General features: G+C 33.5%; 3 protein-coding genes and 1 long non-coding RNA gene across 6 annotated transcripts; 3 read left to right on the top strand and 1 right to left on the bottom strand.

The window, feature by feature from the left end:
* The first annotated feature begins 806 nt into the window (after nucleotides 1-806).
* Nucleotides 807-6,213, top strand: LOC105830694 (transferrin). The gene is made up of 9 exons (XM_012670193.2): nucleotides 807-960; nucleotides 2,401-2,637; nucleotides 3,015-3,311; nucleotides 3,507-3,667; nucleotides 3,801-3,910; nucleotides 4,043-4,429; nucleotides 4,513-4,982; nucleotides 5,205-5,329; nucleotides 5,710-6,213. Exons 1-9 carry the CDS (start codon nucleotides 906-908, stop codon nucleotides 6,034-6,036), a joined length of 2,169 nt encoding a protein of 722 aa, XP_012525647.1. The 5' UTR covers nucleotides 807-905; the 3' UTR covers nucleotides 6,037-6,213.
* Nucleotides 6,214-6,659: 446 nt separating this feature from the next.
* Nucleotides 6,660-7,961, top strand: LOC118645692. Its single transcript, XR_004963373.1, has 2 exons — nucleotides 6,660-7,257; nucleotides 7,391-7,961. It is a non-coding gene; the product is annotated as an uncharacterized LOC118645692 (long non-coding RNA).
* Nucleotides 7,962-9,723: 1,762 nt separating this feature from the next.
* Nucleotides 9,724-11,632, top strand: LOC105829456 (splicing factor 3A subunit 3). The gene is made up of 2 exons (XM_012668312.3): nucleotides 9,724-10,058; nucleotides 10,226-11,632. Exons 1-2 carry the CDS (start codon nucleotides 9,846-9,848, stop codon nucleotides 11,513-11,515), a joined length of 1,503 nt encoding a protein of 500 aa, XP_012523766.1. The 5' UTR covers nucleotides 9,724-9,845; the 3' UTR covers nucleotides 11,516-11,632.
* A 756-nt stretch (nucleotides 11,633-12,388) lies between these two features.
* On the bottom strand, nucleotides 12,389-19,889 carry LOC105829429. 3 transcript variants are annotated; one of them, XM_012668288.3, is made up of 4 exons: nucleotides 19,213-19,889; nucleotides 16,603-17,078; nucleotides 15,993-16,508; nucleotides 12,389-15,738 (listed from the first exon to the last, which is right to left on the bottom strand). In XM_012668288.3, exons 2-4 carry the CDS (start codon nucleotides 16,920-16,922, stop codon nucleotides 15,438-15,440), a joined length of 1,137 nt encoding a protein of 378 aa, XP_012523742.1. In that variant the 5' UTR covers nucleotides 16,923-17,078; nucleotides 19,213-19,889; the 3' UTR covers nucleotides 12,389-15,437. The 3 variants fall into 3 exon arrangements, with proteins under 3 accessions (XP_012523742.1, XP_012523728.1, XP_012523722.1); XM_012668274.3 differs by having other exon boundaries at nucleotides 19,507-19,889; XM_012668268.3 differs by having other exon boundaries at nucleotides 19,531-19,889.
* Between the last annotated feature and the right edge of the window lie 784 nt (nucleotides 19,890-20,673).

Here is a 20,673-nt window from a genome sequence, read left to right as displayed (position 1 = left end):
ATAGGCTATTGGAAAGTTATTTGTATCGTCAACAATTATTGGAAAAAATTTACAAATTACACTTTTCAGAACAAATAAATCTCAAGAGCGTACATCAATATTTATCTTAGTTTATATCTGCAACTTAGATAGAATTTACAAACTCGAATTGAAAAATTTGACGGTACGTCTCTTCCTCATAAAAAGGTTCCTGTTTAGTCATCAGTAGACTGTTTCGAGGAAAGTTATCGTCATCTGATAAGCGAATACGTTATTTATCTTGGAATACTCGTCACTGACAGCTTAACTTTTTTTTATCATGATATAATTAAAGAAAAGTACGCTAATTTGTATGCAAAAAAATCTTAAAGTCTATTCGGAAAACTTCTGAAACAATTATTTAAATTACGTATACATATGTGTATAATGCATACAGCTCAACTTTATAATTTTAGTAAAGTAAGAAAAAAATGTGTGTGTTTGTTTTTATTCATAATTTATTTAATTTATTTACGCATTAGTTACAAATATACGCATATCACCAATATATAACTTATTTACAAATTGATGTTGTATATTTGCAAGACAAGATATAGAATTGCATGTAAAATTTCATCGAAAACCTTATCGTGAGGCACAAATCGTTTGAAATTGACTTATGATGTGTGCGGCACAGTTTCCATGATCGATGGTTCGCACCATAATCCGATCCTCGAAGGATAGGACAACATGGTTGCAGAAACAGCGATAGTAATACATCGGTATATGTATGTATAGGGCGTGTGCGTTCGTTATCGGAGGTTTCTTATCATTCGGTCCGTGTGAAGAGGCACACCTAGTTCCTCTTTTGCTGTCCACGTTGAAAAACGGTTTAATCGTTTTCAGTTCATATTAAACTCTCTCTGGATATCGTATCCAGATCAGCAATGAGGAATCTCGTCTGGGTTATTCTGCTCATTGCAGCTGCACGTGCAGATGTATGTAAGTAAATCTTTTTTTTTAATTATAATTAATTTATTATATTTTTGTGTAATGTAAAATCGTTATAAATGTCATAATTTTACCGCGAAATAAAATTTTCTTTAAGAACTATTTTTAATATCAAATATTTAATATTAAATAAATAATATTACATATTCGGTTATTTCACTTTTTTATATTTTTCTGCAAATAAAATTATAATGTAATAAATTTGCGTCTTAAGCTTCGTATACTGTGACAAAGTCCGATTCGTTACGTATTGATAACAAAATCAATCATATTGCTGTATTAAAATTATACAAAAATTATATATAACTTTTCAAGCAATTTATATTGAAAAAATATGTTATACACAAAATGTATTAATTAATGTTTTTTTTTCAATTTTTTTTAGATGTATAGATATTGAAGTACATACAAAAGTAAACAATTAAAGCGCATAATGTTAACAATATGCTATTATTTCTTATTAAAATTTTATATTAAAAACTTAAGAAAAATTAAGAATAGTACAAGAAAATGTATTTTTAGATATGTGAAAGTTACAAATAACAAACAATAAGTAGCAAATTAAAAAAAGTGTTTTAATCCTTATATTAAATTTTTTATTTAAAAAATACAAAATTAAAAAGAAATTATATTTAACGAGTACAATTTTGTCCAATTATGTCTGTGAACATTAAAGTGTACAATTAACTTTTGAGAAGTTTGAGTCAGCATTTATGATAACGCTTATTCCTTGCATTATTAGACATCAGATAAACAGATCTAGCATCAGATAAACAGATATCTTAAGAATTATTTGATTGCAATTGACGTAACATGTTCTTATCGATGTAAAATTAAAATTAAAATATATTTATTATATATTTTATATTATGACCATATTGTTACAATAAACAACACCTAATAAGATAATTTTAGTAAATTTTTATGGATCTTTGATATTTTATAAACATACAAAATAAAATTTAAATGCGCATAAGATCAAAATCCAAGCTAATGATAACACTTTATGAAATTATCTCAATTAAACTAAACTTTAATTTAAATTAAATTATTAATATAAAAATATATCAAATATTTAAAATGTAAAATATTAAAAGATAAAAAGCATTTTAACATTTATTCCTTTTATTTTTAATTATTTATTTAAATTATTTAATTAGTTATTTGTATTAAGTTTTGACAAAGAAAAAGTACGTATTGATCTATGTATTAATAATCACGCTTAATTCTTATTAGTCCTATCTAATTCCGTATTGTTCTTTCAAAAGTTTACTGTTTTGTTACATTTGTGATTGTTAACTGTCTCTTTTTCTTTCATAACTTATATTTCAATATCTTTTAACCTAAATGTCTATGAGCATGAGAGATTGATAAATAAAATTTATCTCACTGATTGAAAACTGAGTTTATATATCGATTCGTGATTTTCAGACAAATTATGCGCAACCGATACGATAAGCGAGGGTTCGTGTTACAACGTGCAACGAAGCGACAACGAAGTGGTGAAGTGTTTGCGAGTGGCAGACAGTGCTGAGTGTGCTATTCGCTTAGCTCAAGGCGAGGCCGATTTCGGTATTTTTAATACAGAAGAGTTGTTACTAGCATACCAATTCTACCCTAATGACATCCAACCTATTATTCAACTGAGACATAAGGACAGGCAGGAAGGTAATCATTGAATTTTAAAAAAAATTTATGTATAATAAAATTATTACTTGTGAACCCAATTAAATACATATACGAGCAAACAAAGCATCTTGAATTCGATTTGTAATGAATAAAAAAGATCAAGATTAATAATACAAAATTATCATAAATCATGAAGAGCTTTATTGTGTTATAAGTTGATAATGGAAAACGCCAAAATATTAATAATTAATACATAAATTAAAATATATTCCTTAAAAAATTTTTTTAAGTATAGTTATAGATTATTATCAAGACAAACGCTTAAGTTTGATATATGCCATTGTACACTCTAATAAAATATGTATATACATATATATATATATGTGTGTGTGTGTAAACATAATTTAACTTTACAGAGGAGTTTGAATTTCAAACGGTGGCAGTGGTTCCCAAAAGTCTAACGCAGAATACCGTACTTCCTGAGGAGCGTCTCAAATTGTTAAAAAATGGTGGCTTTTGCCATCCTGGTTTTAGCAAATCTCAATGGTGGAATAATTATATTCTCAAGTACTTTGAAAATTACGTAAATCCTCCGCAATGCCACGATGACGTAACCGTTATTGAGAACGAGATCAGAAATCTCAGGAACTTCTTTGGCAAAGCTTGCAGACCAGGCGATTGGACCGGTGACGAAACTCTTAATGAAGAACTAAGTAAGTCGGTTTATGTTAGAACAAACATGAATTATCTATAAAGATATTTATAAATATTTAACTATTAAGCACTTAAGAAAAAGGAAATTTATGGATATCTTAATTTCAAGTAACATTCAAGAATAAGAATTGTACTTGATACTAAAAGATAAATAATTAATACTGTATTAATAAATAATACATAATATTTTTTAGAGAGAAAGTATCCGGAATTGTGTGCTCTTTGTGACAACACAGCAGATTGCAGTTATAATGATGACGAGCATCACGGACATATCGGAGCTTTGGAATGTTTAACTCGTGGCGATGGTAAAGTGGCATACGTAGCGCTTAAATATGTTCAAGAATACCTCAAAGTAAGTAGGATGTTTCATCTTCATTTTAATGAACTATTTTACAGCCGATTTCTCGAGTCATTTTGCACAGCGGTTATTAATTATTTATATTGATATACTTTTTGCTATTGTATTAATTGTTTTCTGTCTCTAGACAAATGAGTCGTACGAGTTTTTATGTCAAAATGGCAACGTTCTTCCTCTATCCACTCCAAATCCTTGCGCGTGGATCAAACAACCATGGAGCGTCGTCGCAGCGAAAAAGTAAACAACAAAAATAAACAAAAAAAATTTTTTTTTCTAAAAATATATTTCTAAAAATTAACATTAATTATTTTAGGTCTCGAAAGAATTCGTTTGGATGTATCCTGATTATAATTCTCTTTTTTTTTTCAGAGACATTGCAGACACTCTTAAGCCCAAGTTGTTGTCATGGTTGAAAAATCCAGAAGAAGATTGGAAAAAGGCTTTAAGTGCAATTATACAAGAGGATAGCTGGGCCTTCGAAATGAACAGACAATCTGTAAATACGTATTTGAGCAACGGGAGAATAACCGACCTCGACAGTATTCAAACCTGTGGCAAGCACATTCGTTGGTGCACGATTGGTGATCTGGAGACCAACAAGTGCAAATGGGTGGCAAAAGCGGCGAAAGCTCTTGGTGTGTCACCGAGTATTTCTTGCATCAAGTCAACTTCCACATTTCAATGCTTCCGCGATATAGAAGAAAATCAAACAGACATAATGACCATCGATTCCAACTATGGCTACCTCGCGCGAACGTAAGCAAAATCTCGAGAAACGTCTATATTGACGTACGTAAAATTACGGCATTACTTGATGTTCTCTCTTTTTTGATCCGCAGAGCTTACGGTCTGTCCACGATTCTATACAGCGAAACCGAAATGGATAAGAATAGCATGATACTCGCGGTGATGCGAGAGCCTACTGACAGCAATTACCCTGTAAAGAGCTTTTACGATATAAAGGACAAAAGAGCGTGTTTCCCTGAGTACGGAGGACTCAGTTGGTTGAGTTTTGTCAATATCGCCAGAACACACGGTGTCATCTCGTCCAAATCCTGCGACTATCCACGGTTGGTCTCCAAACTGTTGTCTGGCGCTTGCACCCCCGGAATAAAAGATTCCGATCACTCGCGCACCGACGTGCCCTCGGGTATAGCGTCGAAACTTTGTTCGGCTTGTATAAATATAAATAATACATCCTGCGCGACAAACAAAACTAATCGCTATTATGGAGACAGAGGAGCCATGCGATGTATTAATGAAGAAGCCGGCGACATAGCATTTATCGAGATGGCAAATGTTCTCAGTGGTAAAGTGGCAATTAATCTTATTAGATGTATATGTAGAGAGAGAGAGAAAATAGAAAACCAAATACTTTTATAATTAATATTAAAATTATGAAGATTGAAGTAAAAATTATTAATATTTTAATTTAAAAAAGTATGTTTACCTTCAATTTAAAAGCACTCTACGAACTACGATAATAATTTTTTATAATAGTAATTATTAAGTTTATTATATTGTTATGTAGATAAACACTTTCATTCGAATAAGTATTCCGACTATCGCATTTTGTGCAAAAATGGAAGTTTGGCCCAATATCCAGGATTTTATGTCGATGAGATCTGCGCACTGTCGGTGACAATCGACAGCGAGGTAAACTTTTTGGGAAATTATTTGATATATTTAAACAAATTATTTAATTTTATTTCTTTAACTTAATCTACTAAAATTAGATATACTTTATGTAAATTTTTTATACATATACGTTATTCAATCAAAATTTTCAATAAAGAAATCGATCGATCAAATATTTCTATAAAAATTCTTAATATTAATTTAATAATCCTACTATTTTATTATCTATTGACAGTAAAAAATTTATATATATATATATATATATATATATATATATATATATATATAATAAGAAATGTGTCGATACAGGACAAAAGATATCAGTTTTAAGATATTATAAAAGAATGTAAACACTAAGATTTAACATTTTTTACACAATCAAATTTGCAATTTTTCAGGTCATTGGTCGTAAAAAGGATGTCTCGGAAATCTCTAGGACGAATACTATTCTGGCTTTATTAAAAATGGAAGATTGGCTAGGATATCGCGTAAATGCTCGAAGACCAATTCACATTTACGGACCATTCAACGGCACATTAGATCTTCTTTTCAAAGATTCCTCGTCGGGTTTGCTTCCTACATCATCGACAAAGAAATCAGTGCTTGCCTATAAAGAACTTTTCAGTCACGTCGAAGCATGTAATAATGGTTCTTTCGCCACCGTTAATTTCGTTTTTATAGCCCTGCTCGCACTTTACCACCTTCTTTTCAGTCACGTACATTAATTTTCTCTGCATCATTAATTTCGATATTTCACAATATTTACGTAATACGCGATTGTCACATATACCTTTAAATATTTTTTATCTGCTAAGCAACTTTTATACCCTTTTTAAAGAATAAAAGTATCAGTATCATTTCTTGAGAGATTATAATAAAAAAATTATTATTACTTTTCTATATATTTGTTGAAATTTTTATTTATGTTACTTGATCCTTTTAACACACTATTAACATCATTTCTTTATTATTTTACAGAACTTTCTTTTAGATTAAATAATATAATATTATAAACTTAATTTTAGTAGAATATAACTCTTCGCGCGAGCTATTTTTTAATTCAAAGTTAAATATAAATATATATAATTTAATTTAATTTAACACGTAAAATAATTTTACATTCTTTTTATACAAAAATAAGCTAAACTTATAAATTTTCGTGCGCACGAGTACTTATTGTTTTTTCTCTGATATTATTGCTTAAACTTTAAAATTTCTGTGTGGTATTAAAAAAATAACAGTACTAAAAAGACAAAAACTAATTAAAACGATAAATTTAGCTTTATTTTTTACAAAAAATTAATTTTTTTTTATAAACTTGATTTTTTTCTATATTGTGTTATAATTTATAATAATTTATACTTGTACTGTCTACAAAAAAAATTGTATAAGCATAATGTAAACAATAGGTAAATAATCCATGTAGACGTAATCTTAATTTTATACGGTGTAACTGTGCTCTTGATTATAGCACGGAAGAGAATCAAAAAATCGTAAATATTACTTACGAGATTCACAGACATTGAGTACATAGTTCAATATTCACATTTTATTGGCATAGAGACGCTAATTGTAAAATAGTCACAGCAAAATCGTCGCTGTGGCTGTAAGTTGCATCAGGGATGCAAATTTAACGGTTTTCTCGCTAGATCTAGCGTTTTTCAAAGCTCATCTAGCTGGTAAATTTAAAAAATGCTGCGGTAATTCTGACTTTATGAAATACTTTTCTAACTTTTTTCTAGCGGTTTTTAAGTAAAGTTATATCAGAGAGAAACCTGAGAGTGGCCATCGCGGTCTTTTTGATGAGACTGATATTTGACTACAGTATCAGTGCCAAACATGGATATAAAACTACACGTGACCTTACTCACTTATCAGAACTGTTAATAAAGAAATCTTTTTTTGGTGTATGTCCGTGCTACATAGGAGCAAACAAGATGATTAAGGTATGACCATTAAGGTATCCTTTTTTACATATTAGTACTGTAAAAATCTATAACTATCAAATGTCTATTAAAAAATTAAAATAAAATCTTTATTGAATATTTAAAAAATATTTTTTAATTGAATCTCCAATAGCATTAATGAATTACGGAGTATTTTCGAACAAGCTGAATCTTGTCGTAACTCAAGGAAAGAAAATAACACGCGACTGATTTATTCAAACAACCAAAGTACAATAAATTATCCAACAAGCGATAACGAGATGATTAAGATAATCAATTTTTTGTTTAATTTCTTTTTATTATTTTATTAAATTACCTAATTTTATTAAATTAATTAAAGATTGTTAACGTAATTTTTTTCACAAAATTGTCAATTCTTTTCAATTAAAATGACGAAGAAGAAGACTAATATGGCCCATAATACTGAGTTCTATTTTTCTTTTTCCTCTTTTAAGTGATTTGTGGTAACAAACCACGTAGTAATTCATGCTTGTCAAAATCATCCATTAAATAAGCTAATCGACTATATTATCAAGAGATACCGTCAGATGAAGAAAGCGACTTCTCACCCTATGTGATTTTCTTGTTCGTCTGATCTAGTTAGCTGTATCATTAAAATAAGTAACAAGATTAAGTGTATATTGTAATGTACATCAATTACGGAAAAGCTGAATATAATTACAGAGTTTGTTTCACCTTTTAAATGTTGTCACTTTGCAACCGCAAGTGCTGCGATTAAGATTTCTCGTCCCTTGTTAGTTGATAGCAGTAGCTGTCATCTCGTAAACATTATTCTACATGCATGATGGAAAAGGTGCGATCACGTACTCATTGCCAATGTAATTAATCGCTTTATTGCAACTGATTTCTCCCGTTTTATACTTTAATTCTGGATAATAGAAAGTTTAATTATCATGATATACCACTTCTACAATTTCGACTATATACTTGGTCTTGCAATACTGACTGAATGCACAAACTAGAGTATATCGTTATCTTTGCCTACAAATTATTTACAATATGAAATAATTTATAATATATAACGTATATATTTTATATATTAATTATAACATCTTATTTTTAAAGCATCTCTTTTATGAATTTTTTGCAAATATAGATTAAAATTAAACAATGTAAATGCACGTATCTTTGTAAGATTAGTACTGTGCACTCAATAAAAATTTTTTTTTGTATTAAGTGTGATCTTTGAATGATCTCCATTAATGATAGAAGGCAGAGATAAGACAACTCCATTACTGTTGTAATAAGATAAACAGGACTGCCTTTTATAATAGGTAAATACTGTTTAAGTTGCGCATGTGTCTGTAAACGTAGTTAGACATGAATATAAACAATTATTATTATAAAACATATTTATGTTTTATAATACAACTAGCTCTGCCCTGCCACGCGTTGCTGTGGCTCTCTATTCTTATGCTACGTTTTTTTCAAATTTTCTTTGCTTTCGTTGTTTAACTTTCAAGAGCCTTGCTTTACTGTTGTTCTTTTTATTTTATTTTTGAATAAGCATTTATCTATCTTTAATAAATCTAATATTCATTTATTCACGTACTTCTAACTTTTTTTTCTAAAAGCTACCATGGATTTAGAAATCCATTCAAAAGACTGTTTTAAATAAGTTCCTTTTTTTTCAATAAAATAACAGCTATCTTTATTTTTCTTATTACCTTAATTTAAACAATAGAAACATTCTTCGCCTCTCCCGGTCTCTCCCGTCTCTCCCCGTCTCTCCTGGTCTCTCTCCCTCTCTTCCGGTCTCTCCCCGTCTCTCCCGGTCTCATCCCGTCTCTCCCGGTCTCTACCCGTCTCTCCCCGTCTCTCTCGGTCTCTCCCCGTCTCTCCCCGTCTCTCCCGGTCTCTCCCCATCTCTCCCGGTCTCTCCTGGTCTCTCCCCGTCTCTCCCCATCTCTCCCGGTCTCTCCCCGTCTCTCCCCGTCTCAATGTGTCAAAATTTCAATAATATTAATGAAAAACTATTTTTTACACTTAAATTATGGCCATAATTTTTGAAACACCGATATATATCCAAAATCAAACCCCAGAACACTCCCGTTTTCGAATGCAACGTTGTGTCAAAATTTCAAAGCAATCGATGAAAAACTTACGAAGATCTTAGATGAGGAACAAACATTTACATTTTTATTTATATAGATTATTATTATGAAACATATTTATGTTTTATAATACAATTAATTATTATTATAAAACATATTTATGTTTTATAATAATTGTTTTCAAATATGATCTAAATCGATATAATAAATGCTGCCATAATTATGAAATACCGAGTTCATTATTCGTTTAATTGATTAAATTGATAGTAATGCAGCATTTATGCAGTATTTTATATAATATATCTGCGATTTTCTAGTGGTATTTTAAATCGAATTTAGTGGATTATTATTTCAAAAGTTGGCGACACTGGCTGTGATCTGTGGTGACTGTGGTCGCTGTGGACGCACTGGATCGACTGGACGCTGTACTGCTAACTGCTGCTGTAGCTCTCAAGTTTCTTGAAAGTGTTTTAGTTGTTTGGTCTTGATCAGTCTTGATTTGGCGTATTGACAATGGAAACAATATTGGAGCAACAACGACGATATCATGAAGAAAGGGAGCGATTGATGGACGCGATGGTGAAAGAGATGCTGCACAAGAAAGCGGGACATCGCGAGAACATCAACTCGGAGCATCGCTTGAAGATGTTGCTGGATCAGTTTATGGACAGTACGATGCATTTACAGGACTTATATGAAGATAAGGATGGACAAAGAAAAGAGGAAGTATGTTGATATAAGATTTTATCTGACAGGTTATATAAAATTATTAATTAAAGTTTTCAAATTTTATGATTACTAACATACCTAACCTTTAACTTCAATTATTTCTAATCTTAACCTTTTCATATTTTAAAATGAAAATGTTCTATCTCTTCGTTTATCGTTTTCAGGTTCAAGCACTCTCCGGTCCAAACGAATTCTCAGAATTTTATTCACGCCTGAAGTCCATAAAGGAATTCTATCGACGACATCCGAATGAGATCAGCGTTCCCATGTCCGTCGAGTTCGAAGAGTTGGCTAAGATGAGGGAGAATCCGACTGAAGAACTATCTAATCTTGTCGAATTTACAGACGAAGAAGGTTATGGAAAGTACCTCGATCTTCATGAATGTTATCAAAAATACATTAATCTTAAGGGGATAGAAAAAATAGACTATATAACTTATCTGTCAACCTTTGATCACTTGTTTGACATTCCTAGAGAAAGGAAGAATGCGGAGTATCAGAGGTACGTTGAGTGTCTTTTGACATATCTGACAGATTATCTAAACAGAGTGAGGCCTCTGCTTGATATAAGTACGGAGATTGAAGAGGCGAACAAAGACTTTCAAACTCAGTGGGAGAAGAATACCTTTCCTGGTTGGCCTAAGGAGACTGGAAGCGCTTTGACTAACGTAGGCGCACACTTGGAATTGTCCGCATTCTCATCGTGGGAGGAATTAGCATCTCTTGGTTTAGACAGATTAAAATCTGCTTTAATGGCGCTAGGACTAAAATGTGGAGGTACCCTTGAGGAACGAGCGCAAAGACTCTTCAGTACAAAAGGCGAGGCCTCCTTAGATCCCAACCTATTGGCCAAAAATCGAAAGGGAAAGTCAGCTAAGAGCAAAGATTCTGAGAAGCAAAAGGAAATTGCACGACTCGAGGCTCACGTGTATAAGCTAGCCGAACTAGTGTCCAGTCAGCGAGTGGCCACGAAGGAGAATGTTCAGAGAAAGCAGGCAAGAACGGAGGGTGAAAGGGGAGACTCTGACGCAGAGGCGAGTGCAAGTGAATCGGAGGAGGAGGACGATAACGAGGTCCCGTATAATCCAAAGAATTTACCATTGGGCTGGGACGGCAAACCTATACCTTACTGGTTGTACAAACTGCATGGTTTAAATATTAGTTACAATTGCGAGATTTGTGGAAACTTTACATATAAAGGTCCAAAAGCATTCCAGAGGCACTTTGCGGAATGGAGGCACGCGCACGGCATGCGTTGCCTTGGCATACCGAATACGGCACACTTTGCTAATGTTACTCAGATTGAGGACGCTCTTGCCCTATGGGAAAAGCTCAAGGCGCAAAAACAAGCTGAACGTTGGCAGCCAGAGCAGGAAGAGGAATTCGAAGATTCGCTCGGCAATGTAGTCAATCGTAAAACATACGAGGATCTCAAGAGACAAGGTTTGTTGTAAAGTACATCTAAATCTCATTGTAATCTTTGACTATCAACTGTATCACGCAAATCTTTTTACAATTCTACTTATCTAACATTTTCACCAATAAAATATTTTCTTTTAGTTGTTTTAAAATTTGGTAAATTATTTTTTTAAAACTTTAATGTAACTTTTCTTAAATTAGTACGTTGAATAATTTACTTAATATTACTTGTGCCCCTACATTTTTTATGTTTCTGTACGTGTACGTATATTTTGATATATATTTCTATCGTAATACTTTAAAAGTTCTTTATAAGGTAAATATATGTAAATTTACAAATAGGATTCCTTTACAAATTATAAATGATCAAAAGTGCGGAGTAAAAAATTAACGTTTGTGTAGCCAATATATTAAAAATATCGAAATTTATACATTAATTATGTTCTAAAAACTGATAATTGGTACAAATTATTTTCTTTTTGTTAAATATATTATTATAAACCATGTTTTTGAAATTTAATTGTTTAAATTTCATCTATAATCAATTATCTTTATTACTTCCTCTATGATCTATTCTAATAAAAATGAATGTGACAAAAAAATTTCCCAAATTTTGTTTTTTAATTAATGGATTGTGGTTTTTTTATTTCTTATTATTTGTTAAATATAAGGGGTTTTAAAAATTTTATTGAAACTTAAAATTAAAACTAAAACTTAAAATTTAAATTAATATATAATATTTTATTAGTTGAAACATAAATATTGATGATACTATATTGGTGACTACACCTTTCACATTTTAATTATTCGATAAAAAACTGTGCTACAAAGTTGAAAAACTTGGGGCCTTTTTTATCTTTTATAGATTATTAATAACAAGAAAGGCAGTGTTGCAATTTTTTATCTGCTTTTTTCTTAATTTTATATTTCTTATCTATTTTCTCTCTTTTAATTTTATAAAGACAAGGTCTTTACATGTATAAATATTGAGAATATTCAATAAACCTTATATTTGTTACTCTCTGCTCCAGATAATATCACGATAATTCGCGAATATTACATTTGGAAGAGGGGAAACATTTAATATACATAAAAGCACATTAATTGTGATCACACATCCATTTACCATTCCAAAAACACTTTCTCCGGTTGCGGCGCATAATACTGATGTAAATCTGTCATTAATTAGTCAGGCAGGAAGTATAATTGTACCGGATTTTCTGTTTACGCTGAACAATTAAGACTTTCATAAGGAACACGCGCAGAATTAAATATTTTTAAGCATGTATACTCCAAATAACATTTTATCCCAACACCAACAAGTTCCTCATACAGAGAAGACAAGTTTGTCTAATCCATCGATTGATCAATCGCATTACGAGCAAATGAAGCTTTTACAGAGCAAAATTACATTCGCGCATAATGCGATTGACACATAATGCAATCGATGAATTAAAAAAACTCGTTTACAGTTCAGAATAAACGGAATTTCATACGATTAGTTCTTCATACTGGATATACAATCACAAAAGTCCTAGTACTCTAAATCTCGCCTAATATATCATCGTTCATATTCACAAGTAGAGGGCTCTTTGGATTGCGTTTCGCATCGTTCTTTTTCTTTCTCTTTACACACAATTTCGTTTTCGATTTCGGATATCATTCATGATAATTGCAAATTGGAAATGCAAAATGTAAAGTTCTCAGTCTACAATTATTAAAATTTCTTTTGCTCTAATCAACAGTTTGGTATCTCTCGATACACTTCCATTCTGTTGATTGAAATCTTCCTATCGATATGTATCTAAGTACTTAACACAAGATGTACAATCTCTTGCTTCTACATTGTTTTTTTATGAAAACTTTGCTATGGTATTATTGAACTTAAATTATTAATTATTATTTTAAAATTAGTCTCTAAATCCATATTATATTAAATCTCTTGGCAAACTGAATTTGCGAATACTGTAGAATACTTGCGGAGTAGAATACTTGTAGAGAAATTCTACGAAGAGGTTCCATCTCGCATAAAAATACCATAATCATGTTATCGTTAGATTATAGAAATATTTGTAATCTCAAAATGTCATTTCTTTATTTTAACCAATAAATTGGATAAAATACAGATAAAAAGTTTCCATAATCAGCTGATCACTAAAGTGTCAAGGTATATGCACAAATGTATACTCCTTGTACTGCATTTAGTGATATTTTCAAGTTCTTCAATTTCTTTTTATTAATATGTATACTCCTCGTACTGCACTTTGTGATATTTTCAAGTTCTTCAATTTCTGTTTAATAATTAATTTTGCCTTCACTATTCCACACTCATGCACATTATAAAGACTGAGATATAAGTGCAATAACAAAACATAGCATTTTAACCGAAGAAATATCCAACATATATTCTACTACATAATATCTTGTCGGTCAAAATACATTTACGTTATGTGTTTGAACTTGCGAAGAAAAGTATCTCGTCAATTTCTCTCAACATTTAATTTCTAAAAATGTTACAAGCTTCTAAAATCTTTTGTGACTGATTTTATTTCTAAATAAGTTTTAATTTTATCATAAAAATTTTTTTAATTTCCAAAACAGTAATGTACAGTGGAATATTTTGAAAGATATATTTTCAAAAAATTTGAATATATCTGTAAAAAATGTCTTTAAAATTACAAAACTTTTGTTTAAAATATCTTTTCATATTTTTTACGCATGTTAGACCTCTTTGAAAATTGTCAGCTTTCAGATTTCAACAATATACACTTGGAAACATAAAAATTGATCTTTTTCAAAGAAGTATGTAATCCTCTTGATATGCGTAAAAGGCATCTCTAAGAGAACAGGACGTTCTCTTACATTTTGATCTATCACATATCCATATATGTGTCCTTGTTAGATAAATAGCCTTTGTTACGTAATGTGCCTTTAGTGTACGTTAGTGTGGAATAATCAAGCGACTGAATTCGCTATAAGGCTCATACTCTTTGCGTGCATATGCACTTTGTATGTAGTCAATAAAACTGGATTTTTCCTTTATTACGAAATGCTTCGGAGACGCTCGTTAAAGCGACGCCAATCGGTGTCGCTAGACGAGAGGGGACGGATGCCTTGCGTTAGCTATTTAGTTTATAGCTCCTGGTTCATTATTGTAGCCATATTGGATTATGACATCATACATGAAAGATCACGTTTACGATACGAAATCACACTATACATCACATTCGTAGAAGCGATTTATTCTCGCAATGTACATTGAAATAAATTAGTCTTTTTACATGTTTCCATTTGTGTATTCAATAAAATAAGCTTATAAGATATGCCGCATTTTCTTTTCAATTTATAGAATAGAATAGTTGTAAATCCTAATCTTAAGTATGAAGCTTATTTTTGTTAAAATAAGGTAATGTTTCATCAACATAGGGAACGTATAAATTACATAATCATTTATTAATTTTTGCCGATTATTTATTCCAGTTGAATATCAGCTCATTATCTTTCTTCCGTTCGCTTAAAGTGCATTCCGTAATATTTAAACACAAGGAAAGAGTAAAATAAACAACATCTAACTTTTTGATGGTTGACCTGGTTGGAGAAATTAACCTGAATAAACCCGGCATCCGCTAGGCGAGAGTTAATGAAGAAGAACCAAGAGAGGACTATTTAACGCATTTATTCTATTTTATCAAATGAGAGTGGAGCATAAAAAAAACAAATTTATTTTGCTGAATAACGCAAAAGGAAAATTCACACATTTCTCAGTTTTAGACGTCATAATTCAATATAACCAACAACAAGACTGAAGTCTTACATATTTAGCGGTATTCTCCGAGATGCGACAATATAGTGTCAACGAAGCGTCCTCGTAGTGTCGAGGAGGAAGAGACATTTAGGCACGATAGGTCGCACGTTATCGGAGTCGCTGGAGAGATGCTGGAGAGGTCTCCTTGTTCCTTACTCGATGCTGTCTACAACCGCGCTGTCATCCAAAGTGTGGAGCCAATTAAAAATCATCATGTTCCTTTCGTACTTGGACAGCTGATTTCCACGTTCCCTCTCGACGTCCCGCACTGTCAGTGCGTGATTCCGCTCTTTCCGCCCGATCAAGGAAGCACCAGGAACTCCCACGGCCGTCCCGGGTACCAGCAAGGTAGCTCCGTGGGAGCTTTGCGCCGCCGTAGCCGCCGCTTCTAGCTGGTCTAGATTAAATTCGCTCTGCGAGAGGCGCTCCAAAGCGCGATACGTGGTCAGTAGCCTGAGGGAACACACGAACGAAACAATCTATTCCTGTCTATTTAATATTGAAACTCGATGCAGCGCGAAACTTAATAACTTTGAAACGAGTTACGTTCGCTTCGATTACAAGGGAACATGCATATACAGCCAATTCCAATTTTGATGAAAGTTAGATAAAAGATAACTTTTTTAAAGGATGATCGAAGTATATTTCTTTTTTTGCTGCCAAAAGAGTCACATCAAGAAAGAAGCAAGACTTCGTCGAATACTCACCTGCGTCGTATGTAATTCTGTCGGACTTTCTTATTGACGGACCTGACGAGGTCCGCTCCGGTGAAGGGCACAGGTGGTGGCGGTGGTGCCGGTGGTTGCGGCGGTAGTTGTGGCACCGATTGAGCGTTAGAGGATGGCTGCGTTTGGAGCTGCTGTTGCGACTGCAACTGCGACTGCTGCTGAGGCTGCTCTTGCGCGGTTCCTCCGTGCGGGCTAGGAAGCTGGGACGTGCTGGCCACGGGCTCGCCCACGGCGACCCAGGTGCTGCAGGACCTCGAGGCATGATCGAGCCTGGCGTGCTCCAGCAGCAGGGTGTTGCGCTGGGCAGTGTCGAGGGCGAGTGCGGATACGGCTGTTCGTAGGCCACCGGCCGCGGTCTGGTCCGGGCTAGGAAGCTGCGACACATCGCTCGTACTAAAGCTCTTGCGCAATCCCAATGCCGACGACAGAACGCCGCAGCTGCGGATCAGCTCGTTCTCCTCCTCGAACCATAAAATCTCTGGAATGTCCGCAGGCCTAACACAAAGAATGCATGTACAATAGATAAATACAAAAATAAGTCAATGTGCGATAGCTGTATCCCTTCATCGTGCACGATTGCACTACCAACCTGTTACCCTGAATCTGCCGAGAGTCCGGTTTCGGTGAAGGTCCCCGTCCAGTGAGCTGCGCGTCGCTGTAGGACTTGAAAGTCACCAACCTGTTGGCGCTGCGCAGATCGCTGGCGATCGACGACACGCTGAAGAGCGACAGGTCGGTGGTGACGCTCTCGTGACTCGGCGAGCGCAGCATCCGCGATGTGACCTGCAGGGCAGGGCATTGTATGGTCGCCGGGGCACCACCTCCGCCGCCGCCACTGTCACCGTCGCAGCATTGCGCGCACAAAACCGTGGGTATCGGCGAAGCCGATTTCGTCTCGTTTTCAGACATTTTGCACTCGATGTCCGTATTACTATCTTATGTGTTTAATCTTCCTTTCTGTCGCACGGCGCCTTGGCCGTTCCAATTTCTTTCGCGGTAGTCAGTTGTAGCCAGTTTACGTCATGCCGAATGTCCAACGTTTCTTCTCCGTTTTCAGAGTAACAACTGTATGTAATACACAGAGAACAGCTTAGAGATAGAGCAAAATCGGGATAAGATGAGTTGTTAAACAGAAATTAGTTAAGAAGAAATCTTACTATCGTTTTCTATGGTATCATATACAAACATAGAACAATGATTTTCGCATATGATGGAACGGATAAAAATATCAGACTTCTTTTTTAATATTTTTTCAGTATTTTAATAAATGATTATATAATTTCATTCTCTGCATCCAATAAAAATTGATCTTGTAATATATTGTTAAAAATTACAATATTTATTAAGTTTGAAAAAAACATTAGCACATGTCACAAGTTTATTTCATCAATCAACTCCGATGTGTGTAACAAAATTTGTTTCGCTACAGATATGCTATAAATAAAAAGAACAGCTTGCATATCATAATTTAATATGCAGTGACCAGGCAGACTGTCATCAGCTAGAAATATGTTGTTTTTGTGCGTCAGACTATTATTGTAGCTTTATTTTATGAAATATGTAGTATAAAAGTAAACTTATTTATAGCCTGGAAAGATTTAATTATGGCGAGACTGTAATATTATAGATTGTATGTGATACCACATGTTGCGTATTAGTTATAAAGATGGAGAAATTATTATCTAATCGCGAGTCCTTGGTCTAATCTGTAATACTGGAATGTATAGGCAAGGTGCTAAACGCCTTGCAACGCTTTGCCGTCATCCACGTGGGCGTGGTAAACTATACTTCGTCTTATAATGTATACGCCTGTAATATGTGCAATGTGAGAAAGCGGAAAGGACATTTTGCATCGACATTATTCGTCTTTTTCAAAATCGAAACATTAACAAAAATGTCAATAGGTATATCTAAATTTTAAATATCAAAATTTTCATTCTTTTCTAAACAAAATATAAAATGCATTACAAAAAGATTTTCAAGTACAATAGATTACAAAACGTTGTTTTCCGGGAAGTATTAACTTTTAATGCACGTGCAATCGAAATGAACTAATTACACAAAATCATATAAAATTATTTTTACTTGAAATAAGATTTGAATTGTAAATATTAAAATATTTAATATTTGTAATTTTCGAGTTCTAATTATTAAAATATTTAATATTATTAAAAAAGTGTAAGTTATTAACTTTCTCAGAATTGTTTTCTAAAATTTTTTAAAGAATCTGCCCGTTAAAGTTAGTCTTTCATATTCTAATATTAAGCATGTTTAAAAAATTTGAAAAATTATCATTATTTAACTTTATAAACATATGACGTATGAATTTCATTATTATATCATTTTTCTTCTCTCTTCCCTCCGCCGCACTCCTCTTTCTGCTTTCTCTCTGCCTATCTATTTCTATTTCTATCTCAAAATCGATTAACTATAATCTGAGTTAACTTTTTCCTCCTTTTTTATGTTATGGAAAAGAACAATTTCTAAGTCTGAACTAGTTAAAATTGTAATATCTTTATGACTAATGTGTATCGACTTGAACATAACTATGTGTAATCAATAATTATGTATACACTGAAGTCAAGGTTCAAGAACTTTTCCCAAGATTGATATTTCGATCTGCGCCTTCATCAACCAGATATCGACTTTCTCAGCCATTTAGTGTGTCATACGTGTCACTTAGCGAAAATCGAATAAATTATCATAAATATGATATTTCCCTAACAGCCAATCTCTCTCTCTAATGTCAACTTTAATACAGGGTACTTAGAAAGTTAGTAGCCTATACATATTAGAAATATTCTAAAGAAGGATAATCGTATAAAGGAAAATAATATATGAGAAGAAGTATTGGAACATTATATGGCAGATTTAAAAGATTAAAAATATTCTGCGATTTTTGCGTTCTTCAATGAAAAAATTTTACATTTCTGGATATAATGAATATAAGAATCATAGAGAACTGTTTATTGTGACGTATGACTATTTGAATTATTCATGTCTCTGTACAAGTGTTTAAATGTAATTTCCATCAAATCATTTACACAGAATGTGAGGAATATTACAAATAAAATTTAGATTCTTCAATTTTTTCCGATATTGAGTTATTTTAGGTCTTGTAAAACTCCGTTTTTTTTTTATTTTAGAAACTTTTTTCCATCCTGCAAACTCATTAATAGAAATATGCAAGTAATTATACCCTATACTTGTCTTGCATCCGTGATTCTTTGTAGATACTAGGTATAATCATGAAAACTAACTGTTATTATCGCGCAACTACGCGTTACGAGCTGCGTTAATTAAATCGGGACTATACAGACAATACGTGCGTTCAGCCAATTTCTATCAACTGCGCCTGAAATTGCGCTTTCCTTTCGGAATTAATTTTCATCAATTCGCGATCACGAAGAGCGCGTCGTCGGCGAACTCGTCGTCGACGATGGGAGGCCCCGATAACGAAGTAAAGAACCGGTGCAGCTCTATAAATACGCACGAATATTCACCACTCTCGGCGCACCTAATGTATCTTGCACTGTCAGCCACATGACGGCGCGTTTCGCCGTGCCGAGGATGCCGCCGTCGCGAAACGGCGTGTCTGTCAGCCGGCTGCGTGGCTCCGTCAGCCAGGAGCCGGGCGAGAAGAAGGTCTCCCCCCTCGGCCAGGAACGCGAAGGAGATTGCGAGCCACGGGATCACGTGAAAGAGGCTGGAGCACGTGAAAGGGAACAACAACCACTGCCGACGACGCTCGCTGTTCTCTCGCGCACGAGCGTCGAGCGCGAGCTACGTCGAAGAGACGACGCGATTGTTTCCCCTGGGCTCTACGGTCGTCGATCGTGGCTCGGGCTCGCTCACTGCACAGGCGTCGCTATCGATCGATAGCCGTGGTATGCTTTCCTCGGAGTTTCGCCGCACCCCACGCGGCGATTTGGACCACTCTCGCTAACCGAGTTAACGGCCGATCCGCGCATCCCTTCTTCATCCCTTATCAGCAACGTGGAAACGGCTTGGGGGGGATCGGGCCTTAGAGGCCCCTAAACCACTCTTGATAGCGATTTCATGACGATTGTCCCCTTATTTGCCACGGAAATATATTTCTCGAGACATATTGTATCTCTTTGTGTATAAAAAATTTATTAATTTAGCTTCTGTTTGGTAACTGAATTATTTATAGACTACCAAGAATATATTAAGAATTAATACTAATTTTTTTTAAGCGAATATTAGTATATTTGACAAGAGGAATGTTAATTGCTTCTAATGTACTGATGGTTTAATTTATGTTATATATGCCTTGATTTATAGTTGCAGTTTTAAAAATGGTACTTTTATTATGGAGAAATATCCTATGAATGCATGAAGCATGTATTATATTATAGAATATACGATATAGTTTTGGCACGCATTATTAGAACTGAATTGCATCCGCGCTTAAAAAAGAATATTTTTATGCCGCTATATTAAAGTACCATCAATTCGATAGTTACTATTTTCTCCTCAATTTCTTTTTCTTTTCCTTAAACAATTCGATAATATTTGATGAGAAAGTAATTGAGAATAGTGAGCGAAGCTTTCACTTTTCGTGCATAAAACGTTCGAGGCGAATGTCAATCTTCGACGTCATGCGCGTCTAAATATTTCTTATGTTGAAATCTGAAAG

The sequence above is a fragment of the Monomorium pharaonis genome, chromosome 5 (assembly GCF_013373865.1).
Source record: "Monomorium pharaonis isolate MP-MQ-018 chromosome 5, ASM1337386v2, whole genome shotgun sequence".
Lineage (NCBI taxonomy): Eukaryota > Metazoa > Arthropoda > Insecta > Hymenoptera > Formicidae > Monomorium > Monomorium pharaonis.
The sequence above is the reverse complement of the archived record's forward strand: the minus strand, read 5'-3'. Positions and strand labels throughout refer to the sequence as shown.